Source organism: Cibotium barometz, chromosome 27 (assembly GCF_041138505.1).
Source record: "Cibotium barometz isolate CiBa-2024 chromosome 27, ASM4113850v1, whole genome shotgun sequence".
NCBI classification, from domain to species: Eukaryota; Viridiplantae; Streptophyta; class Polypodiopsida; order Cyatheales; family Cibotiaceae; genus Cibotium; species Cibotium barometz.
The window spans coordinates 40,744,540-40,771,140 of record NC_141072.1 but is presented as its reverse complement, the minus strand read 5'-3'; the positions used below and the strand labels follow the sequence as shown (position 1 = coordinate 40,771,140).

Below are 26,601 nucleotides of genomic sequence, written 5' to 3'. Positions count from 1 at the left end.
GGACTAGTTGCACGTTTTGACACGCTCCCCTAAACTCGTCTTCAAGTCACTTAAGGTAATGGGGCAGTAAGAAACTACCGCTTCAGGTCAAGAACTGATAAAATTGAGGAGGAAACAAAAGTAATCCATTCATAATGAAAATACACTTGATTGCATTGATACAAATGAGCTTGTACATAGTGCTTATATAGCCATGAGAGGTACACACTATGTGACTTGATACATTTTTCGATGACATCATTGATGAGGTAGCATAATCACAAGTGGCTAGCAAAGGAGGTGATTCTAATATATTTTATCCTATGTGATATAGCTTAGGAGAAATTATTGCATTATTTCTAACACCCCCCTTAAGCCAAATATTTCACTCAATACATGGACTTATACCTAGTAATCTTCCTTGATACAAGAATAAGATAGTCCCCCCTTAATGACATTGGGTGTGTGTACTCTTCTCCATAATACAATCAAGGTCATGTAAGATAAAAGACAAGGTTTTAGAACCCAAAAAGAAAGAGTGAACTAGAAAGCATAGGATTCATCATCAAAATCAGGACCAACAAAATTACTTTCTTCAGCACTGGCAAGATTGACTTTTTCTTTACTCTTCTTGTTTTTGTCTTTAAAATAACATTTGTGTGGTGGATGGTTGTTTTACCACAATGCACACAAGGGTTATTAATAAAGCAATCCTTTGTGAGATGGTTGGTTCTTCCATAAGTAGCACACTTCTTGTTGTTGTTGGTGACAGCATATGCTCCTCCCGAAGTGGATTATTGTTGAAGTTCGGCTTTTTCTCCTCCTCCTGTATTGAATTGATTGTACTCTCCAAGGAAAGAATTGGTTCTTAAAGCTCTTTGAGCACAGTCACAATGTTGTTGTATTCGATAGGCATTGCTTTAAACAAGATGGCTATAGCATCCTTATCAGGCACAAGGACTTTTACATACACAAGTTGAGTGATGATCCTTTTCAACTTGTTTACAAAAGATGCAATAGCTTCATTATACTCTTTATAAAGCCCATATAATTGCATTTTTAGACTTATTTTAGAGTGCTTTGCCCATGCTCCAAAGGTTTTCTCTAGAGTGTCCTAAGCTTTAGATGCAGTGTCACAATCATCAATGTAATGAATATAATTATCATCTAGTGCAGTGATAATGATACCTAGGGCTTGTTCATCCCATGCTTGATTTGTGGCTATGACAGCTCTAGTGGACACACCATCTTCCCCATCTGTTGGTTTAACTAATGCCCAAAGATTTTTTTTCATGAGATGTCCTTTGACTTTGGTCTGCCAAGTGTGAAAACCTTGGCCATTGAATTTGTCGAGAGACTTTGCATTGGTAGCCATGATGTGATATGCAGCGGAAGTCTTTGTATTGGAAGATCCTGTCACACAAATGCTCACACCGTCTTCTGTATCCTGAGTTTCGTGAGTTTAGCAATCCACTTTAATACTTCAAACTTTAAAGAGATATGAGAGAGAGATATGAGAATTGTACACCAGATTGGGTCCCGAATTACCCACTGAAGGGTCCCCTATCCCGATAACGAGATAGTATTTGCTTTATTTCTTTAGAGAGAATGACTGTGGACTGTAGATAAGCCAAACGCAAGATCTCGGAGGATCGGAGCTTGGCTGAACCGTACACGGCTGTAGAAACACCTCGATGAACTGATCTCAAGCCTATGCACTCTTCCCAAGGACATGAGGAAGGGCTGCACACTTGAGGCTAAGAAAAGAAGATGGTGGACTGTTCTAAGCTATGTTAGAATGCTGTAAATGCTTATGAATGCTATGTTACCTTCACCAGAGGGCTGGTGTATGACTGGATGATGCTGATTGGGACTGAAAACGCATGAAAGGGGCTGCTGGAAATCTGCAAACACAGGACTGAATGGCTGTTTTCTGGCGTGGAACTGAGGCTGGACTGAAACGCTTGCTGAATACTGATGCTGGACAGAAAACGCAAGGTGAATACTGGCTTGAATAGATGCTGAAAGCAGGCGGCTGTTCACATGCAGAAAACGCAGGTATCTTATGCTGATTTGGGGCTGATCTGATGCGCTTATGGCTGTAGGGCTGCAGAAGACGCATGCGTTGGAGAACCAAGGTTGGCTGAAGCAAACTCGAGCACTCCAAGGGCTGGATGAGACTAGTCTAGTGCTGAAGGCAAGGGAACTCCTAGGGCTGAGGAGGAAAGCTCTTAGCACACTGAAGACTGAATGAGAAACTAAGCCCTATGCAAGCCTATTTATACTAACTAGAGGTTGGTCAAGTTGGCTGGTCATTTATTTAATAAAGTTTATATTTATAAATAAATGCTAAATAAATACCAAAAAATATGAAAAAAATACCAGATAAATCCTAGTAAATTCCCTAAGGCTTCTGGGATGTTCTAAATGATGCACATGCATATGAATGCATATTATGCAGGATGCAGAGTGCTTTCTGATGCAAACCCTAAGGCTTCTACTGACTCTACATGCATGAATGATTCTCTCCAAGTGGGTTAAGGGACTTGACTAACTGAGTGACCCGCTAAGGCTGAGGAATGACCTACGTAGCTCGTGCCTGACTTATCCTGGACTGAGGATGTACAATGGGGTCACGGCGTACGACAATTATCATCCTATTGGGTTCTAATATTGTACAACTGCTGCACTGCTGATGATGAGCCATCTTGTCACCATACACTTGCAAAGTGCATGTGACATTCCCTCCTGCTTAGCTTGGCGGCAAGTTCATGGCTTCCAAGTAGTCTGCCAACAAGTGGGGGTCCTCCTGGAAGAACTCCTCGTCTAGCCATACGGCTTCATGGGTGCCTCGATCTCGGAATTTTGTATAGAACTGACGTATCCGCCGACCGGAACCATGCTTCCATCGGTGAATAAGGATCTGCTCAGGCTCAATAACTTCTGCTTCGTCTACCACGTCTGGCTGCTGTTCATCTGAAACATCAAACACTTCTGGACCAACATATGGTTTTAGCCAAGAAACATGGAAAACATCATGCATTGTCCAACTGGTAGGCAATTTTAACTTCATGGAGACATCACTTAACTTTTTGACTATTGGAAAAGGGCCAAAACTATGGAATGAAAGCTTGGGACAATGTTTGCCCACTTGTTTCAATCTTTGTTTCATGATGCACTACCCAATCCCCTTCCTTGAAGTGGATATCTCGTCTAAACTTACATGCCTGTCTGTGAAGTTAATGATGGCCAGGCTCAAAATTGAGGGCCAAACTGGGTTGAGTACCAAACTCTGCGGAATCGACATACTGATCTTCTAAGTCTTTTCCAGAGATGTTGAGAATGGTAGACTCCTAATGACTGGTTGGGATGCTGGTCTTTCTACTAAGAACATCTGCTACTACTGGGTTATGCTGACCTGTGTTGGGGTAAAGGCGTTATGCCCACCCTTATAGTGTGTACAAGCCCATAAGTTATAGTACATAGTACACTTAGTACTTTTAATGTACTAAGTGCACTATGTGTACTAGTGCAATATACATGTGTGATAGGGGAGTCACACACTCATGCCTCATGAGTTGACTTATCCCCACAACTCTCTCTCTCTCTCTCTCCCTTGTGCTTCTCTGTGTATGTCTCCCATGAATGAACTCTAACCCTAATTCTGGTTTTCTCCCCACAACTGGTATCAGAGCTAGCAGCAAGTGACTGGCTTGGGAGTGTACACGCAGGCGGAGCAGGTTTCCTGCAGTACAAATAGCCTTGGTGAGAGCCTTAGCGTGTTCATGGCAGCTTGCCACGCTGCTGCAAAGAAGCTGTGCTTTCAGGATGTCCAGTCGGCATGAAGCGCTACAAGGCGTAATACAGCAGTCGAACAGTAGGCGTCAACAGTAGGCGTCAACGGCAGGCTTGGCGAATACGTGTAGTGCTATCCATTAGGTGGCGGGCGTTGCATCACACGCAGGCGAAGGCGCCAGCGCTAAGCGTCGACCTCAGGCGAACAAGGCGCCGGCTGTGCGAACTCAGGCGAACATGGCGAACACACGCGACGTTGCCCCTCTTCCAGCCATGTAGGCGTGTTGCCTTCGCCCAGTTACGTGTGTTCGCCACCTTGAGGCGTTGCAGCCGACTGAGCGTAAGCAGCGAGAAGAAACGCTAGGCGAAGTGCTGGGCGGACAGGCTGACGGGCGGAACAGAACGGACCTGTCCCGTTTTGCAATTGCAGCCCATTCAATGCTGATCGCTGCCCAAACTGCAGCGCTAACCAGCCTGTAGTGCTGCCCAGGCAGCCAGCGTTACCCTAGCTGCTGCCCAACTGGGCTGCCATGCAGCCAGCACAGCCAGAGCAGCAGCGCCCACAGCAGCAGCAGCAGCAGCACTAGGCGCAGCCAGCGCCTGCAAAGCAACGTGCAGCAACAGCCAGGCGCCGCCGTACAGCACAGCAGCAGCAGCAGAATCCGTATTGCAGGCAGTCCAAATACCACGCCCCCCTCCTGCAAAACAGAAATCAATCTGCAAATCTCAGAGAAATTCAGAATATCATAGGTATTTGCCTCTAATTTTTGCGAATTTCTTATCAATTAAATCAATTGAGCAGGTACAGGTGCCCAATTGCTCAATTTTTTGAGCAAAATTGGCAAAATTGGGTGACATTGGTCACAATCAGGATAAATTTGCAGGAAATTTGTCAAATCAGGATCAATTTGCAGGAAATTGCATGTCGAAATTTGGGGCTTTTGATGTAATTGTGCAATTAAGCACTCATACATGCTGTATGATGTGAAAAATCGCACATTTGGGCAAAATTGCAGCAAATTGCAGTGCAAATCAAGGGGCTTTTGTGCCGATTTGGTTGATTTGCATGCAGGCGATCGCATTTGATGCTGTGGATAATGTGCTGATGCCTTACAAGCACTCAATGTGCCTGTAAATCAAGGGGCTTTCATGTATTGGATGTATATGTGGCCAGGGGGAAGCATCGTGAACACTCTGGATGCCTTCATGTGCGTCAATGTACCATGTATGATCAGAAATTGATCTTAAATCAAGGGGCTTTTCAAGTTTGTATGCTTGTTGAGCTTGGCAAAGCAGCAGGCAAGACATTTATGCCTTGAATCCTCAAAAATCAGCTTGCAATCAAGGGGCTTTTGCCCAATTTCTGTTCGGGACTGTTGTATACAGTATACAGGACTGTAAAAGTCTGATTTTCACTCATTTGGACAGCCAGGAGAGCATTTATTGCTACTGTACCTGCTGGTACAGATTTGGCACAGCTTTGTGCATGTTTTGGCATGGCTGTACACTGTTTTGAGTGACCAAAAGGTTCAATTTCAGCTGCTGTACTTGCCGGTACAGGTTTGGTACATTACAGGTGAGCACTTAGTACTGCTGTACAGTACTTTGGAAGGGCAAAAGAGCACATTTAAGGTGCTGTCCAAAATCTGCAGCAACCAGATTTTGGTGTTTTCATCACATAAAGTGGGAGAAAAGTTGCATTCGTGCTTCCGCAGTGGGAGATAAAGCTTGGGAGAACATTTGTGAGCACTTTGTGTGCTTTGGGTGCAGTGTTTGCACATCTTGGGTGCAGTGTTTGCACATTTGCAGGGAGTCAGGCATTAAAGGTTGCATATTGCTATGGCAACCACAGGTGAGAGCTCTTCATTGCTTCACATCAAGAAGCTTGAAGGCTCGCATAATTATGATATTTGGCAAACCCAGTGCTACAATGTGTTGCTCCAGAAAAAGCAGCACAAGCCTATCAAAGAAAGGGGTGTGATGGGGAGAAACCTGAATTAGGGTTAGAGTTCATTCATGGGAGACATACACAGAGAAGCAAGGGAGAGAGAGAGAGAGAGAGTTGTGGGGATAAGTCAACTCATGAAAAAGCATGAGTGTGTGACTCCCCTATCACACATGTATATTGCACTAGTACACATAGTGCACTTAGTACATTAAAAGTACTAAGTGTACTATGTACTATAACTTATGGGCTTGTACACACTATAAGGGTGGGCATAACGCCTTTACCCCAACAACCTCCCACTTAAAGGCAAAGTGCCCTTAAATGAAGGAAAAGAAAAAATCAGCATGTACATGATAATATACAAGGCCATATCAAGGCTGAAACTGGCCTCATCCAATGCCCATCAAGTGTCTGCAATGAGCAAACCGCTCTGGAGGCAAACTCTTCGTCAACAGATCAGCCGGGTTGTCATCCGTATGAATCTTAACAAGCTGAATTTGCTTGTTCTCTATCACCTCTCTGATGAAGTGATACTTCACATCCACATGCTTCGTCTTTGCATGAAAAACAGGGTTCTTTGCCAACTGAATGGCACTCTGACTGTCACAATGCAACAATGGAATATCCCCTGTATAACCCAAATCAACCACTAACCGAGATAGCCATAATGCCTCCTTGCAAGCCTCTGTGGCTGCAATATACTCGGCCTCTGTAGTAGATAAGGCAATGCACTTCTGCATCCTGGATATCCATGACACAGCACCTCCTGTGAATGTAAATACATAACCGGTAGTAGACTTCCGGTTATCTGGATGACCGGCATAATCCGAATCCGTGTAACCATGCACTAATGCATCCTGTTTGCCAAAGCAAATGCACAAATTTTGTGTGCCCTTCAGGTATCTCATGACACCTTTCACTGCTTCCCAATGCTTCTTGTCAGGGTTGGCCATGTATCTAGAAACCACTCCCACTGCAAATGCAATGTCCGGCCTAGTAGCAACCATGGCATACATGAGACTGCCACAAGCTGAAGCATACGGAATCTTGGCCATATCAGCCCTGTCACTATCCGACTGTGGGCTGTCCATAGCACTGAGTTTCACATATGGAGGCAAAGGAGTACTAGCTTTCTTCCCCCCGTCCATATTGAACCTCTGCAAGACTTTGCCAATGTATTCCTTCTGAGACAAATACAACACATGCTGATTTCTGTCCCGAAGTATCCGCATACCCAAGATGTGATTTGCATCACCCAGATCCTTCATATCAAAGGTCTCATGCAGCCTCTGCTTCAAGGCATCCATCTCTTTACGAGATTTCCCGGCAATCAACATATCATCAACATACAAAATGAGAATCAAGAGACTGCCATCCAAAGCTTTCTTGGTGTACAAGCAGTGATCTATGTCACTTCTCCTGAATTTCTGAGATTTCATGAATGTATCAAATTTATGATACCATTCCCTTGGTGCCTGTTTGAGCCCATAAAGACTCTTTTTCAGCTTGCATACAAGCTTCTCCTTTCCACTCACTGCATAACCCTCTGGCTGCTGCATATATTTCTCCTCATGGAGATCACCGTGAAGAAAAGCAGTCTTCACATCCATCTGAATCAAGTCCAGATCATCATGTGCAACCAAAGCTAATACAGCTCTAAGTGTGGTCATTTTGACCACTGGAGAGAAGATCTCCTCAAAGTCCACACCATATTCCTGCTTAAAGCCCTTAGCCACTAACCTGGCTTTGTATCTTGGCTTTGCATCTGGTGCAACTTTGAGCCTGTATACCCACTTGCATGGCAAAACCTTCTTGCCTGCAGGCAAAGGCACCAACTTCCAAGTTCCATTTTTATGCAGAGAATCCATCTCTGACTTCATGGCACGCTCCCATAGAGCCTTGTCTACCCTCTGTAAAGCCTCTTTATAACATGAGGGCTCCCCACAGTCAGTAAGCATCAAGTAGTCAACCCCTGGAACAAACCTGTCAGGGGCTCTGGAGGGTCTTGTGGACCTCCGTACCCAATGACCATCATTTGCAGGTTGCTGTCCAGCCTGCATATCACCCATTGGTGGCTCCTGTTCCATGCCATAAGGCTGAAATATCATGCCAGGTATCTCCTTCAACTGTGGTATATCCATAGGGATATCTTCTGCCATCTCTGGCTGTCCATTTGGACCATTTTCAGCACCATTTAAGGGCTGGTTTTCCTGCTGTAATGGCTGATTTACAACCCTTTGTTGTTGTCCATGATGTCCATCATCATCAAAGATGACTCTGCCAGGCTCCTGTTGCCTTGCAGGCTCCTTATACATGCATGTTTCATCAAAAATGACATCATTGCTGCGTATGATCTTTCTATTCATGGGATCCCAAAGTCTATACCCCATTTCACCTCTGTCACCATATCCTAGGAATATGCATTTATGAGACTTAGGATCAAGTTTGGTGCGCATTTCCCTGCGTATGTGCACGTACGCAACGCAACCAAACACTCTCAAGTGCTTGTATGACGGAGGCTTCCCTGTCCATACTTCTTCTGGCACTTTCCCACCAAGCCTCGTGTTAGGTGACCTGTTTATAAGGTGAACGGCTGTCATAATAGCTTCAGCCCAAAAACCATGAGGTAATGCAGCATGTGACAACATAGAACGGACCTTCTCCTGTATGGTCCTGTTCATCCTCTCTGCTGTCCCGTTTTGTGGAGGATCATAAGGAGTAGAGAGCTCCCTCTTGATGCCTTTAGCATCACAAAAGTCCTGAAACTGTTTCGACATGTACTCTCCACCATTGTCGGAACGCAAAGCCTTCAGTGTTTTGCCAGTTTGATTCTCAACAAGAGCAACAAACTTCTCAAACACTGAGAATGTATCACTCTTCAAACGAAGAGGATAAACCCACACCTTGCGTGTGGCATCATCAATAAAAGACACAAAATATTTTGCCCCTCCCAAAGAAAGCTGAGGCATCTCACATACATCTGTATGCACAAGCTCTAACTGAGCATCTTTCTGTCCAAGAGCTTTCTTGTGGGGGCACTGTAGTTGCCTACCATATATACAATGCTCACAAAATTGAAAACTTGAAAACTTTAGAGAAGGCAAGTAACCCAAACGAGACAATTGCTCCATTCCTTTGACACTCATGTGTCCCAACCGGCTATGCCACATAGAAATTTCCGGCAGCTCGGTTGCATTTACATTAGCATGGTGACAAACACCTGCATGCATAAAATAAAGAGTGTCCACCTTAGAGCCTCTGGCAACAACCAGTGAGCCCTTACTAATCTTCCACTTTCCACTACCAAATGTGGTAACATAATCAGCATCATCAAGCTGTCCAGTAGAAAGCAGATTCTTCTTGATCTCAGGCACATGCCTGACATCATGGAGCATAAGCTGTGAGCCATCTGAAAATACAAGCCTCACATCACCTCTGCCAAGAATTTTGCATGCATGGTTATCACCCAAATAAACCACTCCTTCATTGCCAGTAGTGTACCTGACAAACAAGTCTCTGCAACCTGTGACATGAAAGGAGGCACCTGAATCAATGATGTGACACATTGATTTCTTCAATCTTGACTCCACTTTTGCCCTTTGGCTTTACATCTTTGGCTTCATCCTTCTCTTTGTCTTTGCCTTTTCCCTTTTCTTTTTGATCATTTTTCCATTTGTAGCATTGTTTTTTGATGTGTCCCTTCTTGCCACAATAATGGCATTCCAAATCCTTTTTGGAGCGAGACTTGCTCCTTCCCCTTTCTTGGCTTTTCCCCCTTTGCTGGGATCTCCCACGTGCATTCATTGCATTGGACTTTCCAACAGAGTTGTTTTTCCTGTTCATCTCTTCTTGAAGAAGAGCACCCTCAACATCTGCATATGACAGCATAGCATTCGAATTGCTAGTGGCTGTCCTGAATGTGTCCCAACTCTCTGGCAAAGTGCATAACAAAAAAGTGGCTTTGAACTCATCGTCCATTGCCAACTTTTGATTAATGACTTGGCTGACAATACCATTAAACTCATTGAGATGGGCTGTCATAGAAGCCCCTTCCTTCATTTGAAGACCTATGAGTTTCTTCAACCAATACACTTTGCTTGAGGCACTTTGTTGGGCATACAAGTCCTGCAATCTCTGCCACATTCCCCAAGCTGTCTTCTCTTCACGAATGCTGAAAAGTAATGAGTCTGACACAGACAACATGATAGTAGATCTTGCCAGCTCATCCATATCTTCCCACTCTTCAGCTGTAAGAGAAGCGGGCATCAAACCCCTTTGTTTGATAGGCTTGTGCTACTTTTTCTGGAGCAACACATTGTAGCACTGGGTTTGCCAAATATCATAGTTATGCGAGCCTTCAAGCTTCTTGATGTGAAGCAATGAAGAGCTCTCACCTGTGGTTGCCATAGCAAAATGCAACCTGTAATGCCTGACTCCCTGCAAATGTGCAAACACTGCACCAAAAGATGTGCAAACACTGCACCCAAAGCACACAAAGTGCTTACAAATATTCTCCCAAGCTTTATCTCCCACTGCGGAAGCAAGAATGCAACTTTTCTCCCACTTTTTGTGATGAAAACACCAAAATCTGGTTGCTGCAGATTTTGGACAGCACCTTAAATGTGCTCTTTTGCTCTTCCAAAGTACTGTACAGCAGTACCAAGTGCTCACCAATGATGTACCATACCTGTCCCGGCAAATTCAGCAGCTGAAATTGAACCTTTTGGTCACTCAAAACAGTGTACAGCCATGCCAAAACTTGCACAAAGCTGTGCCAAATCTGTACCAGCAGGTATAGTAGCAATAAATGCACTCCTGGCTGTCCAAATGAGTAAAAATCAGACTTTTACAGTCCCGTACACTGCATACAACAGTCCCGAACAGAAATTGGGCAAAAGCCCCTTGACTGCAAGCTGATTTTTGAGGATTCAAGGCATAAATGTCTTGCCTGCTGCTTTGCCAAGCTCAACAAACATACAAACTTGAAAAGCCCCTTGATTTGAGATCAATTTATGATCATGCATGGTACATTGACGCACATGAAGGCATCCAGAGTGTTCACGATGCTTCCCCCTGGCCACATATACATCAAATACATGAAAGCCCCTTGATTTACAGGCACATTGAGTGCTTGTAAGGCATCAGCACATTATCCACAGCATCAAATGCGATTGCCTGTATGCAAATCAACCAAATCGGCACAAAAGCCCCTTGATTTGCACTGCAATTTGCTGCAATTTTGCCCAAATGTGCGATTTTTCACATCATACAGCATGTATGAGTGCTTAATTGCACAATTACATCAAAAGCCCCAAATTTCGACATCCAATTTCCTGCAAATTGATCCTGATTTGACCAATTTCCTGCAAATTTATCCTGATTGTGACCAATGTCACCCGATTTTGCCAATTTTGCTCAAAAATTGAGCAATTGGGCACCTGTACCTGCTCAATTGTTGATTGTACTTGCTCAATTGCAAATCCCAAAAAAAAATTGAGGCAAATACCTTGTAATTTCTGATTTTTTGTTGCAGGAAAGGAGGGCGTCGATTTTGCTGTTGATGGTGCTGCTCGTCAGGCTTCTTTTCAGGTGGGGGGGGCACTTCTAATGCTGGTGCTTTCTTCTGAGATTGTATTGGTGCCAGTCTAAGCGAGCGTTTTCAGGTGGCCCAAACAGTCTGTGTGTCCCCAGCACAGAGAGAAGCGATTCGTCTTGCCTTAGACATGGTGATCGCTTACCAAGTGGAGTCGGGTGGCTGTCCGCCTTCGCCTGCGTGTGCTGACTCATAGCGTGTGCTGACTCATAGCGTGTGCTCGACTACCTGCGAGCGACTGGTTCATCGCCTGAGTATGGACACCCGCCACCGACGTCGCCTCCAGCTTCGCCTTCGCTTATGATGGCTGTGTAAACAGGCACCAAGAATCAACGCTAGGTGACGAACGGTTGTTGGCTACGCGAGTTGACGGGCGCCGGGGCCTACTAGCCTTCGCTGCCAGTGCTCCACGCTCGACGTTCGCCTATCTTCTTCTCCACCTGCGCCTGCCCTTCAACGCCCGATTGGATTACGTCTATGCCTGGCTATGCGCCGTCGACGGGCTCCCTTCGCTATGCTGCCTTACGTATCTGACACGCCTCACACGCCTTGGTTGCAGTAGGCGCCTGACACGCCTTGTGGCCACCAACTCGCCCAGCCTGCGAATGCTGCCTTGTGCCACGAGCTCGCCCAGCCTGTGAATGCTGCTTCCACCGAATGGCTCTGATACCAGTTGATGGGGAGAAACCTGAATTAGGGTTAGAGTTCATTCATGGGAGACATACACAGAGAAGCAAGGGAGAGAGAGAGAGAGAGAGTTGTGGGGATAAGTCAACTCATGAAAAAGCATGAGTGTGTGACTCCCCTATCACACATGTATATTGCACTAGTACACATAGTGCACTTAGTACATTAAAAGTACTAAGTGTACTATGTACTATAACTTATGGGCTTGTACACACTATAAGGGTGGGCATAACGCCTTTACCCCAACAGGGTGTGATGCCCGCTTCTCTTACTGCTGAAGAGTGGGAAGATATGGATGAGCTGGCAAGATCTACTATCATGTTGTCTGTGTCAGACTCATTACTTTTCAGCATTCGTGAAGAGAAGACAGCTTGGGGAATGTGGCAGAGATTGCAGGACTTGTATGCCCAACAAAGTGCCTCAAGCAAAGTGTATTGGTTGAAGAAACTCATAGGTCTTCAGATGAAGGAAGGGGCGTCTATGACAGCCCATCTCAATGAGTTTAATGGTATTGTCAGCCAAGTTATCAATCAAAAGCTGGCAATGGACGATGAGTTCAAAGCCACTTTTCTGTTATGCACTTTGCCAGAGAGTTGGGACACATTCAGGACAGCCACTAGCAATTCGCATGCTATGCTGTCATATGCAGATGTTGAGGGTGCTCTTCTTCAAGAAGAGATGAATAGGAAAAACAACTCTGTTGGCAAGTCCAATGCAATGAATGCACGTGGGAGATCCCAGCAAAGGGGGAAAACCCAAGAAAGGGGAAGGAGCAAGTCCCGCTCCAAAAAGGACTTGGAATGCTATTATTGTGGCAAGAAGGGACACATTAAAAAGCAATGCTACAAATGGAAAAATGATCAAAAGGAAAAGGGAAAGGGCAAAGACAAAGACAAGGATGAAGCCAAAGATGTAAAGCCAAAGGGCAAAAGTGGAGTCAAGATTGAAGAAATCAATGTGTCACATGCAGGTGGCAGTGAGGATGAGGTCCTCTTTACGTCTTCACTTGATGCCCATTCACTTCTTACAGGTGGTCATGGTATGCACTCATGGATCATTGATTCAGGTGCCTCCTTTCATGTCACAGGTTGCAGAGACTTGTTTGTCAGGTACACTGCTGGCAATGAAGGAGTGGTTTATTTGGGTGATAACCATGCATGCAAGATTCTTGGCAGAGGTGATGTGAGGCTTGTGTTTTCAGATGGCTCACAGCTTATGCTCCATGATGTCAGGCATGTGCCTGAGATCAAGAAGAATCTGCTTTCTACTGGACAGCTTGATGATGCTGATTATGTTACCACATTTGGTAGTGGAAAGTGGAAGATTTGTAAGGGTTCACTGGTTGTTGCCAGAGGCTCTAAGGTGGACACTCTTTACTTTATGCATGCAGGTGTTTGTCACCATGCTAATGTAAATGCAACCGAGCTGCCGGAAATCTCTATGTGGCATAGCCGGTTGGGACACATGAGTGTCAAGGGAATGAAGCAATTGTCTCGTTTGGGTTACTTGCCTTCTCTAAAGTTTTCAAGTTTTCAATTTTGTGAGCATTGTATACATGGTAGGCAACTACAGTGCCCCCACAAGAAAGCTCTTGGACAGAAAGATGCTCAGTTAGAGCTTGTGCATACAGATGTATGTGAGATGCCTCAGCTTTCTTTGGGAGGGGCAAAATACTTTGTGTCTTTTATAGATGATGCCACACGCAAGGTGTGGGTTTATCCTCTTCGTTTGAAGAGTGATACATTCTCAGTGTTTCAGAAGTTTGTTGCTCATGTTGGGAATCAAACTGGCAAAACACTGAAGGCTTTGCGTTCCGACAATGGTGGAGAGTACATGTCCAAACAGTTTCAGGACTTTTGTGATGCTAAAGGCATCAAGAGGGAGCTCTCTACTCCTTATGATCCTCCACAAAACGGGATAGCAGAGAGGATGAACAGGACCATACAGGAGAAGGTCCGTTCTATGTTGTCACATGCTGCATTACCTCATGGTTTTTGGGCTGAAGCTGTTATGACAGCCGCTCACCTTATAAATAGGTCACCTAACACGAGGCTTGGTGGGAAAGTGCCAGAAGAAGTATGGACAGGGAAGCCTCCGTCATACAAGCACTTGAGAGTGTTTGGTTGCGTTGCGTACGTGCACATACGCAGGGAAATGCGCACCAAACTTGATCCTAAGTCTCACAAATGCATATTCCTAGGATATGGTGACAAAGGTGAAATGGGGTATAGACTTTGGGATCCCATGAATAGAAAGATCATACGCAGCAATGATGTCATTTTTGATGAAACATGCATGTATAAGGAGCCTGCAAGGCAACAGGAGCCTGGCAGAGTCATCTTTGATGATGATGGACATCATGGACAACAACAAAGGGCTGTAAATCAGCCATTACAGCAGGAAAACCAGCCCTTAAATGGTGCTGAAAATGGTCCAAATGGACAGCCAGAGATGGCAGAAGATATCCCTATGGATATACCACAGTTAGAGGAGATACCGGGCATGATTTTTCAGCCTTATGGCATGGAACAGGAGCCACCAATGGGTGATATGCAGGCTGGACAGCAACCTGCAAATGATGGTCATTGGGTACGGAGGTCCACAAGACCCTCCAGAGCCCCTGACAGGTTTGTTCCAGGGGTTGACTACTTGATGCTTACTGACTGTGGGGAGCCCTCATGTTACAAGGAGGCTTTACAGAGGGCAGACAAGGCTCTTTGGGAGCGTGCCATGAAGTCAGAGATGGATTCTCTGCATAAAAATGGAACATGGAAGTTGGTGCATTTGCCTGCAGGCAAGAAGGTTTTGCCATGCAAGTGGGTTTACAGGCTCAAAGTTGCACCAGATGCAAAGCCAAGATACAAAGCCAGGTTAGTGGCTAAGGGCTTCAAGCAGGAATATGGTGTGGACTTTGATGAGATCTTCTCTCCAGTGGTCAAAATGACCACACTTAGAGCTGTGTTAGCTTTGGTTGCACATGATGATCTGGACTTAATTCAGATGGATGTGAAGACTGCTTTTCTTCACGGTGATCTCCATGAGGAGATATATATGCAGCAGCCAGAGGGTTATGCAGTGAGTGGAAAGGAGAAGCTTGTATGCAAGCTGAAAAAGAGTCTTTATGGGCTCAAACAGGCACCAAGAGAATGGTATCATAAATTTGATACATTCATGAAATCACAGAAATTCAGGAGAAGTGACATAGATCACTGCTTGTACACCAAGAAAGCTTTGGATGGCAGTCTATTGATCCTCATCTTGTATGTTGATGATATGTTGATTGCCGGGAAATCTCGTAAAGAGATGGATACCTTGAAGCAGAGGCTGCATCAAACCTTTGATATGAAGGATTTGGGTGATGCAAATCACATCTTGGGTATGCGGATACTTCGGGACAGAAATCAGCATGTGTTGTATTTGTCTCAGAAGGAATACATTGGCAAAGTCTTGCAGAGGTTCAATATGGACGGGGGGAAGAAGGCTAGTACTCCTTTGCCTCCATATGTGAAACTCAGTGCTATGGACAGCCCACAGTCAGATAGAGACAGGGCTGATATGGCCAAGATTCCGTATGCTTCAGCTTGTGGCAGTCTCATGTATGCCATGGTTGCTACTAGGCCTGACATTGCATTTGCAGTGGGAGTGGTTTCTAGATACATGGCCAACCCTGGCAAGAAGCATTGGGAAGCAGTGAAAGGTGTCATGAGATACCTGAAGGGCACACAGGATATGTGCATTTGCTTTGGCAAACAGGATGCATTAGTGCATGGTTACACGGATTCGGATTATGCCGGTCATCCAGATAACCGGAAGTCTACTACCGGTTATGTATTTACATTCACAGGAGGTGCTGTGTGGATATCCAGGATGCAGAAGTGCACTGCCTTATCTACTACAGAGGCCGAGTATATTGCAGCCACAGAGGCTTGCAAGGAGGCATTATGGCTATCTCGGTTAGTGGTTGATTTGGGCTATACAGGGGATATTCCATTGTTGCATTGTGACAGTCAGAGTGCCATTCAGTTGGCAAAGAACCCTGTTTTTCATGCAAAGACGAAGCATGTGGATGTGAAGTATCACTTCATCAGAGAGGTGATAGAGAACAAGCAAATTCAGCTTGTTAAGATTCACACGGATGACAACCCGGCTGATCTGTTGACAAAGAGTTTGCCTCCGGAGCGGTTTGCTCATTGCAGACACTTGATGGGCATTGGATGAGGCCAGTTTAAGCCTTGATATGGCCTTGTATATTATCATGTACATGCTGATTTTTTCTTTTCCTTTACTTAAGGGCACTTTGCCTTTAAGTGGGAGGTTGTTGGGGTAAAGGCGTTATGCCCACCCTTATAGTGTGTACAAGCCCATAAGTTATAGTACATAGTACACTTAGTACTTTTAATGTACTAAGTGCACTATGTGTACTAGTGCAATATACATGTGTGATAGGGGAGTCACACACTCATGCCTCATGAGTTGACTTATCCCCACAACTCTCTCTCTCTCTCTCTCCCTTGTGCTTCTCTGTGTATGTCTCCCATGAATGAACTCTAACCCTAATTCTGGTTTTGTTGTTGGGGTAAAGGCGTTATGCCCACCCTTATAGTGTGTACAAGCCCATAAGTTATAGTACATAGTACACTTAGTACTTTTAATGTACTAAGTGCACTATGTGTACTAGTGCAATATACATGTGTGATAGGGGAGTCACACACTCATGCCTCATGAGTTGACTTATCCCCACAACTCTCTCTCTCTCTCTCTCTCCCTTGTGCTTCTCTGTGTATGTCTCCCATGAATGAACTCTAACCCTAATTCTGGTTTTCTCCCCACAACCTGTACTTAATCATTCCTCCAACTTGTTGGAAGAGCTGACCCTATCTAGTGTGTTGAGCACTCCACTGGGCACTTGGCATCGTCGAGAGCCACTTAAGTGCTTGGTGGTCTGTGGTGACTGTGAAAATGTGTCCATAAGGAACATGTTTCAAATGTTTGAGAACTGATTGCTGTTCTAGCTTGCCCTTGAAAGTCTTGGAAAGACAAGAGGGAAACTTGCTAGGAGGTTCTGCTAACTGTGGGATACTGGGTAGGAGATCATCCTTAAAAATGTCTGAATGAGAAAGGAGATCTGCTAACTGAGGGACTGAAGATGATGAGACAACAGTTATTGATGAGATAGTAGCTGTCTGAGCATAAATTAATGCTCCTTCTGCTCCCTTGCACATAGCTCGTCGGGCCTGGAGATGAGAAATCATAGGAACGCCAAGAATGCTCCTATCCTCCCGAATCATGACAGGCTCAGGAAAACCTTTAAAAATAATAAAGGTGTCCTGCCTCCAATTGGGAATAGGTTCATACTGACGAAACCACTGGATTCCTAAGATCATGTCACATCCCAAAAGAGGAGAGACAATGAAATCTCGTTGGAATGAGGCCTTTTGAACTTGAAAAGAAAACTGTTGTGCCTGTTGAGATATGTGGGTGCGGAGACCAAGTGTAAACCCATCTACCTCCAAATGATAGGGCACTAAGGTACAGCTCATGTTGGTAGCCAACTGGGGAGAGATGGCGTCCTCAGAACTGCCCATGTCAAAAAGGATTATGAACTGTCGGCCCTTGGCAGAGCCATAAGCTCGGATCAGGCTTTCTCTGTGGTTGTTGCCTCACCCTCCTGCTTAGCATCAAGTACCATGGATGGCATGGAATGCATAGAAGGTAAGATCTGAACCGCATTGGTGGTAGCAGGCAGGTCTGGAGGAGCGGGGGATACTGCGGCAACTGTGGCAGAAGGCTCTTTGGAGGGTTGCTCCGCTTGTCTTTTTGGACAATCCTTCTTACCATGCCCAATAGTATGACACAAAAAACATTTGTTTTCTGACTAATACTGTCTTTGCTCCTCTGGAGGAAGATAGCCTCCAGTGATGCCTGCTTAAGCCTTTTCCTCAGGGGTCTTCTTAGGCTTGGATTCCTTACCCCCTGAACTAGAGTTAGGACTGTTGTCTGTCTTAGTGTCTTTAGCAGACGAATTACCCTTCCCCTGTTGGGGTTTGGTACTGGACGGAGATGACTGCTTGGGCTTGCCTTCGTTCATCTTCATTTCTTCATTCTGAGCGAGAGTCAGAGCCCGGTCATATGTACTTGGTTCAAAGTTACGAACTGTGAACCGAATGTTAGAGTCCAATCCACGAATGAATTGCTCCATCTTAGCCTGCTTAGATAATCCTAACTGATGTGCTAAAGTAATAACCTTACTGGAAAACTGAAGCACTGGGGATCCGTTCTGTCTGAGTCCATAGAACTCGTCTTTCAGACCGGTCATGTACTGGGGCGGGAGAAATCTGGTCTTCAGGTCATGGACAAAGATGTCCCAGTCAAAGGTTGTGACACTTGTGGCCTGGTCTGTATGAATACTAGACCAATGCTGCCACCAACAAGTGATTGCCTCACCCGTGAGATGGGGAGCCGCTAAGTGGATTTTGTCTTGAGGGTTTGTGATCCTAGCTAATGGAAAATGAGCATTAAACTGATGAATAAATTGATTAACTGATGAATGATCACACTTACCATCATACTTACTGAATTTTGGTTGACTGCGAATGATGGTGTTTGATGCTGCTGCGGACTGCTGGCTGGTGACACTTATGACTAGGGAGACTGAGGAGAGCTGCTGATACCTCAAGTGTATGGCCTCCTTTTCCCATTGGTGCTCGGGTAACATACGTTCTCGATCAAGCTCACATTGGTGTTCTCGAGCGGCGAGTTCAGCCTGACGCAGGTCTTCGTCGATCCTGCGTTGGGCTTCCTCATAGTCCCGTCTTTCAGCTTTTTCTCTTTTCCTTCAGGCCTCATCCTCTCTCCTTTGTTGTTCCATCTGAAAGAAGAGGGAGATGTAGTCGGGTGCTGCTGGAGGTGGAGAAGGACGTGCTGTTGCTGCCTCCAAGCCATGAGCAGCTGGTTCTGAGCTCTAAGAAGAGCTATGGTGTCTGCTGTGGGCGGAAGAACAAGAAAGAATGACTGTGGACTGTAGATAAGCCAAACGCAAGATCTCGGAGGATCGGAGCTTGGCTGAACTGTACACGCTGTAGAAACACCTCGATGAACTAATCTCGAGCCTATGCACTCTTCCCAAGGGCATGAGGAAGGGCTGCACACCTGAGGCCAAGAAAAGAAGATGGTGGACTGTTCTAAGCTATGTTAGAATGCTGTAAATGCTTATGAATGCTATGTTACCTTCACCAGAGGGCTGGTGTATGACTGGATGATGCTGATTACTGATGTAAACTGCAGTGGGACTGAAAACGCATGAAAGGGGCTGCTGGAAATCTGCAAACGCAGGGCTGAATGGCTGTTTTCTGGCGTGGAACTGAGGCTGGACTGAAACGCTTGCTGAATGCTGATGCTGGACAGAAAACGCAAGCTGAATACTGGCCTGAATAGATGCTGAAAGCAGGCGGCTGTTCACATGCAGAAAACGCAGGTATCTTATGCTGATTTGGGACTGATCTGATGCGCTTATGGCTGTAGGGCTGTAGAAGATGCATGCGTTGGAGAACCAAGGTTGGCTGAAGCAAACTCAAGCACTCCAAGGGCTGGATGAGACTAGTCTAGTGCTGAAGGCAAGGGAACTCCTAGGGCTGAGGAGGAAAGCTCTTAGCACACTGAAGACTGAATGAGAAACTAAGCCCTATGCAAGCCTATTTATACTAACTAGAGGTTGGTCAAGTTGGCTGGTCATTTATTTAATAAAGTTTATATTTATAAATGACAATAAATGCTAAATAAATACCAAAAAATATGGAAAAAATACCAGATAAATCCTAGTAAATTCCCTAAGGCTTCTGGGATGTTCTAAATGATGCACAGGCATATAAATGCATATTATGCAGGATGCAAAGTGCTTTCTGATGATGCAAACCCTAAGGCTTCTACTGACTCTACATGCATGAATGATTCTCTCCAAGTGGGTTAAAGGACTTGACTGACTGACTGACCCACTAAGGCTGAGGAATGACCTACGTAGCTTGTGCCTATCCTTCAAGGGATAGGAGTCACACTGGAGAAAAAAAAAATCTTTCTTTTTTTCTAGTTTTTCTAGCTAAATCTTCACACTTGAAGAAGGCTCTGATACCAATGTAACATGCGGAAGCATCGTGGTGGTCGAATCGATAACTTCAATGCTCAGAATTCAACAATCTTTCACGATGAGAATAACGCACAATGTTAAAGACGATGTGCAGAAAATAGAGAGAGAGAGAGAGAGAGAGAGAGAGAGAGAGAGAGAGGACACAATATTGGGTCCGAAATACCCTCTATAGGGGCCCCACCACGAATGGTGTATTTGCTTTATTAGAATGATGAAAATCAGAAAAATAAAGACTGAATCTTGACCTACAATGTTCACCTTGGTTGGAGCACTCCCCTTGGCTGTCCTAGCCCTTGGAATGCGGCAACCCTTTGCGAATACTGAGATGATAAACCTGAATTATGGCCGGGCTTTATATACCTCCTCAAGCTTCTAGCTAACCAGCATACAGAAGTCGGCCTGCTGCAAATCTCCACGACTTGCCAAAAATAGCATTAAATGCTAATAAAACCCATCGTTTCACTTTGAATAAGGCTGGCCATCCAAGCACCCCTGCTGGGCTGCTGGGCAGCCCCTGTGCTGGCTGTGTGGGCTGCCCCACACCTGGCCGACAGGCTGTCCAGGGCCTTGGGCCCTGTCAGCTGCCTGGCCAGAGCCCCTAGGGCTGGCCGACAGCCTGCCCAGCCCATGCCAAGGCTGGTGGGCACAGCATGGGGCCCTTCTGGCCCCTTGGGGTGGCTATAAGCTGCCCCATGCCCTCAGCAAGAGCCTTAGGCTCTGCTTTGGGGTAGCCCTAAGGGCTGGCCCCTTCTCTTCATGCAAACCTACATGCATCTACATATGTCTGGCATCCAATTGCAAACCAGATACACAAATCATCTGACATCACTCCAAAGGGAGACTCACAGTACGGACTCGCACTGCTTCATGTGCAGGACAATGCACACCTGACCTCAGACGCATAGAGTGGAACCCTGGCTGACACATCACAGACTGGGCTCACATGGGACCAGTTTCCACTACATGTCCTACACCTCCTTGTTCAGATATGTCTACATGGCATCCAAGTGCAGGATGCACGTGACATTTTCCTACATTAAATGGCCACTCTCTCACTTTGTTGGCAGATAATGCCAAACTTGATGGCTCCAGCCTCCAACTATCCCATATGGAAGGTGAAGGTTAAGACCCTTCTCATAGCACATGATGTGTGGGATGTTGTAGATGGTACATCAAGAAGACCAACAGGTCCAGATCGTGAACTTCAGAATTGGGGTAGAAGGAATTCCCGGGCTCTTGCTTCCATAATCAATTTGATGCAAAACTCAATCCAGACTAATTGTTGGAAATGACAGTACGATCGAGACCTCTTCATCAACATTGAAGAAGATGTAGAGGAGTCGGCCATGTTATCTACTGCTTTGGTGCAATGGATTGTGGACAGTGGGGCCACAACTCTTATGCGCAACAAGGAGAACTGATTCGACTTCTCCCAAAGACCTGTCACCTGGCAATGTCGTCATCATGGATAGCACAAAAGTTCCAGTCAAAGATAAAGGCAGGATGTCAATCTTTAGCGACAAAGGTGACAAAAGGTACATTAAGGATGAATTATTTGTGCCTGATCTTTGCAAAAATTTGTTATATGTTAGTGTAATTGCTCAAATGGGGACCAAGTTAGAGTTTGATGAAAACTCTTTGGTCGTGAAAGATAAGAACATTGATGAGATCCTTGCATAGGGAGTTCAAGAAGATGGACTCTATAAGTTGACAACCTTTCTTACAGAATCCAAGGATGCAGATAGCTGGTTGTGGCACGAAAGTTTCGGCCATTTGATTTATACAACTCTTGTGAAGGCTCACTCTGACTCTTAGGTTCAGGGACTACCCAAAGTCAGCGTAATTGACGCAGTTTGCTAGGCTTGCATGATGGGCAAGCAACACAAAGAAGCCTTTCCAAAGGAGGCTACCTTAAAGAGCCAAGAAACCCCTAGAGTTGGTGCATTCCGACATTCGTGATCCAACAAAGTCCCTTAGTGGGGCTATTTATTTTCTTTTGTTCATTGATGACTTCTCCAAAAAAAACTTGGGTGTATTTTCTTAAAAGAAAAAGTGATGCTTTAAATGTGTGTAGAGAATGGAAGGCTGAAGTGGAAAATCAATCTGAGTACAAAACCAAAGTTTTAAGGTCTGATAGAGGTGGTGAGTACACCTCAACAGAGTTTGACAAGTTTTGCAAGCAGCATGGTATTCGGAGGTAGTTGATTGCTTCCTACACATACGCACCAAAATGGCATGGTAGAGCGGAAGAACAGGTCTCTTGTGAAGATGGCTAATGTACTCGACCCTGTAAGAGCCTAAAGTCTCTGAATATAATTCTCAACATAAGGATAATTGCAGATAGAGCCTCATGATCACAATTCACAATCAATTTAAACGGAAAAAAAATGTCTCCATGGGGTTGTTCACATGCTATCCCCATCAATGTTACCACATAAGAGCATTCCATTCCTTGACTTAAATGAAAAAAGATACCTCAAACTTCGTATAACACCTTCAGTAGCTGATGCCTCCTTCAAAGCTTCTACAGCAGCTGATGAAGCAGCATCTCTCCTTTGTACAGCAGCCTGGCAAAAAACAAGGTAACGGCTGACTTTCTAATTTAGATTCACCGACCCTATCTGTGCAGTCTTACAGTACATAGCTAACTTGCTTTCACCATAAAAGATGCATGCCTTTCCAAGTGTTGCTACAGTTGATGGGAGGCAATCCCAAGTAGTGCTCCTATGTATTAACCTTCTGTCATCAACAAAAGCCTGGACCAGTTTGTCACTGGTGTTGTAATCCAAAGTTGGCACGCTTTTTGTCTTTGCAGATGTCACAATCAAAGATTTGGTGTTTATCTTCAAAGAAGTTGCTTTAGGAGCCTCTTGCAGATTTTGCAGATTTGGATCACTCAATCTTCTCACTGCTGATGCCTGCCAAGGTAATTGCAGTTTTGAGGTTAAGAGAAGAAAGATGATGTTGCCACATGACATGCATGATTGTGATGTCACCTAGATAACTCTCAACCTCATGCATATGTATGGTATGATACTCAACAGCAGAAATATTGTATAGTAGGTAGTATGAAAGAGAGAGACATAAGACATGACAAAGTGGAGTGGAGAAGGTGAGTCAACACTGTAGAGTGGACCTTACCCTTCATGAACAACAACCAGAGAAAAAAGGGGCACATACTGGGGTAGAAGTTGAAGTCTTGGCACCAGTCTTTGCTACTGACTTAGGACTCAGTTTGTGTTTGAGCTCCTTGATTCCAGCAGCCCCTTCCCAGCTCCTGTGCAGTGTCTTGGCACTGTCTGAGGGCAAGTCCCCTACTCTTGAACCACTGGAAGCAGCCGTGATGATGCGGCCCAAGGAGGTCCGCCTTGTCACATCCATAGTGCTGCTCCTCTGCCTGGAGTTGATAGAAGCTTCAGTGGCCTTGATCGTATCCTTGATACTAGTCGAATGTCCGGCGCTTGTTGAAAGTGCAGTGGACAAGTCCCTGATACTGCTTTTATGTCCGGTGCATCTGGAGGCCTTGGCAGAATGCTCTGACTTGGACGAAAGCTTGGAACTAGCTTTCTTCAATGGAGCTTTTTTCTCCTCTGGAGATGAAATATTGCCATTGATCCCGGCTTTCTCTGTGGCAGAAGCTTTCATAAGTGGTGAGCCTTTGTCTGCAGAACAAGAAAGCACCATAGAGCTTGCAGGCGAACTCGAGATGGAACGTGACAAAGTGGAACCGAACCGAGACTCCTGCAGTACTTTCCCTGTGGCCAGCTGAGGCTTGGTCTTCTTCCGTACAACTCCATCTACCAGTTCCCTCTCGGGATTTTCTGATGGAAAAGAGCGAGATCTCTCGAACACATTAAGACGAGGGCCTGACTTCTCTGATGCAGTTTTGGAAGTCAACGTGTTCTGAGGTAACCCTGGAGTGGAGGCACTCTGAGATAACCTTGGAGTGCAAGCATCGGAGCCGGTGTTTGGAGAAGACAGAGTCGAAGGAATGATGAGCTTTTCAGGCATCTCCGGTGCTGTAGATTGAGTCGAAGGAAGCTTTCCATTAACAGATGGAACGTCAAGCCTTTTGGGTGGATTTTCAGCTGTGTCCAGCAAAGGACTGGACGGAATCTTTTCAGCAGGCTGCGTCTGCAGGGCCTCGGGCGTCCAAAATGTAGAAGGATTCGACAGAACGTTTCCGGCATGCTCCGTCTGCAAGGCCGCCTGCGGCTTAGACAGAGAGGGAGTTGACGGAATTTTTCCCACATGCTCCGTCGAGGGCTCTAGAAGAGCATTTGACGGAATCATCCCGGCATGCTGCACCTCCTGTTGAAATGCGGAAGGATCGGACCGAATATTTTTGGCAAGCTCCGACGGCCAACCAGGGCTACTGGGTTCTATCTGGAGGGCCGGAATGGCGGTAGTGACGAGATCTTCGGGCGAGCCGAGACAGGGGTGCCTACCTGGGAGGGGGCGGACGCCTCGCAAGAGGGGAAGGGGTGAGCCCCGCTCGAGCCTGTCCACATGGACAAACTGTCCGAGCTGTAGTTTGTCACTCAAGATGAGGTCGTGGTCCTGCTCTTCGGCCAGAGAGACGTAGATGGCGTGGGAGGAATCTGATACCCGCAAATAGAAGCCATGGTTGGGCCACAGATCGCCGCCCGCCAGCGCCGGTACTATGCTGATCACCTGCAGAAGCGCCGCCTCAGACCTGCGCTGCTCCCCTCCTTTTGAGTCGGAGTTCATGTGCTGCAGCAGCTTTAGCAGCACCCCCGGCGTCAAGCTCGCCATTGAGGCTGTCTGCTAATCAAAGAAAGTGTGCCCTCTTTTCACTGGCCATGGGCAATCTAAGGGAACGGGACAAGAACGTGGTTTTGCCGTATCCCGTAGCTCCGGCTCCGCCTCTCTCTCCATCTCCTCCGCCATTATCGGCCCACTTCTTAAACACTAGCTTGAACGCCAGCTTTGACACCACCACGTATACACCTTTCTTTTTACAATAATATAAGGTAAACCGGTTCATTAGTCGCACCAAAAAGCATCCGGACCGTCTCCACCTCTACGACGTTGCTTTCACATTTGCCCCTGCATATGGTTTAAAAAGGGGCGGGGCTATCTCTAAGTATGGTTTAAAAGGGTGCCGTGAACATCAAGAGATTAGGGCTAAGCAAAAATTAGGGATTGGGGTTTGCTGGTGCATGTCGCCCACACGGCAATGCTACCTTCCCTATGTGCGAGTCCCCTCTAGGAGACAACTGAAGCATGGGACCTGCATTAACGCTTGCAAAAACTGACAACATGCCCATCATACAATAGACAGTCACACATGATGTCTACATGGAGCCCCTGGCTTTCTGTACTCTGGAACCTCCTACTCATCGCTTGTACACTGACAAGCTTGTAATGGGATCCATTGACAAGAAAACCATGCGCAAGCAATCGCAAATGAACTCTGCAAAACGGCAAGCTCAAATTCTTTGCAAATGTTGCTCCCTCCTCCAAGAAGACATTTTGCTCCCAGATCGACCTTCCCATGGACCACGTCTGCTCAAAGTTCAAGCAAGCTAGTGAATGTGGGGCCTTTCTTGTACTTCATGGGGAGAGTCCCCACATACGATAAGTTCAAGAAATGGTTCACAACAACATTCCAAGGGCAGGTCTTTCTAACAGAAGTTCCATTTCGCCCGATAAGGCCTTCTATCAAGTCATGGTGTACCCTAAGCAGATTCTACAGAACTAGTGCTTGGTATCGGTGCACTTTGTGAATCTTTCCTATTTTCTATGGGGAGAGATTGCTATTGCTAGTGTCCTGGGGAAATTCCTCTACACCCCTCCTCTGAGCAAAATGAGGGGCGTGGCGCGTGACGGGCATGCATCTTGTGGGACAAGTAGAACAACACTCCTGATGAAGTGGAATTATCACCTCAAACGACATTGAATTCGTGATGGCTGGTTAAGTTTGATGCCTTCCTTGATTCTTGCTATAAGTGCAAGGAAACTAGACATTACTATAAGTTTGGTGCCTTCCTTGCCATAAGTGTAAGGAAACCAGACACTTTGCTAAAGAATGCTTCCATGAGCTGGATAGCTCCTCCCCCTCGACATCTCAAGGGAGCAAGAAATCGGAGTCATCCCCTCTCCCATCCAAGGAAGGGGCCAAGTCAAATCCTAAACCCTCCCCCTTTAAAGACGTTACCACATGGACATGGAAGTAGAACACTCACCTCCCACAGAGGAGTCTCGCTCAAGTTATGAAGGTAAGCCCTTTATCTTCAAAACCCCTCTTACTGTCAAAGAAAATTCCGTCTCGAGGAGCTTTGGCTTAAGCAAAGGCTCCCTCAAGAAGGAGGCCAAATCATCCCGAGCCTTGGAAGTTTCAAATCAATGTGCAGTTCTTGAGAATCTTGACCCAAGTGTGGTTAGGATAGTCACCCCTCTGCAGTCCCTTTGTTAGTTTCATGCCTCATCAAACAT

The 26,601-nt window shown here is 45.7% G+C and overlaps 1 protein-coding gene across 1 annotated transcript in view; it reads right to left on the bottom strand.

The window, feature by feature from the left end:
- The window catches only part of LOC147623395 (protein CORTICAL MICROTUBULE DISORDERING 2-like), a 40,196-nt gene extending 14,990 nt beyond the window's left edge, over nucleotides 1–25,206 (bottom strand). The window contains exons 1-3 of the mRNA XM_086821539.1: nucleotides 23,323–25,206; nucleotides 22,818–23,060; nucleotides 22,618–22,709 (exon numbers count right to left, since the gene is read on the bottom strand). Coding sequence (XP_086677665.1) covers nucleotides 22,618–22,709; nucleotides 22,818–23,060; nucleotides 23,323–24,918 — 1,931 coding nt within the window. The 5' untranslated portion in view covers nucleotides 24,919–25,206. The remainder of the gene's footprint in view (nucleotides 1–22,617; nucleotides 22,710–22,817; nucleotides 23,061–23,322) is intronic.
- Nucleotides 25,207–26,601: the final 1,395 nt, after the last annotated feature.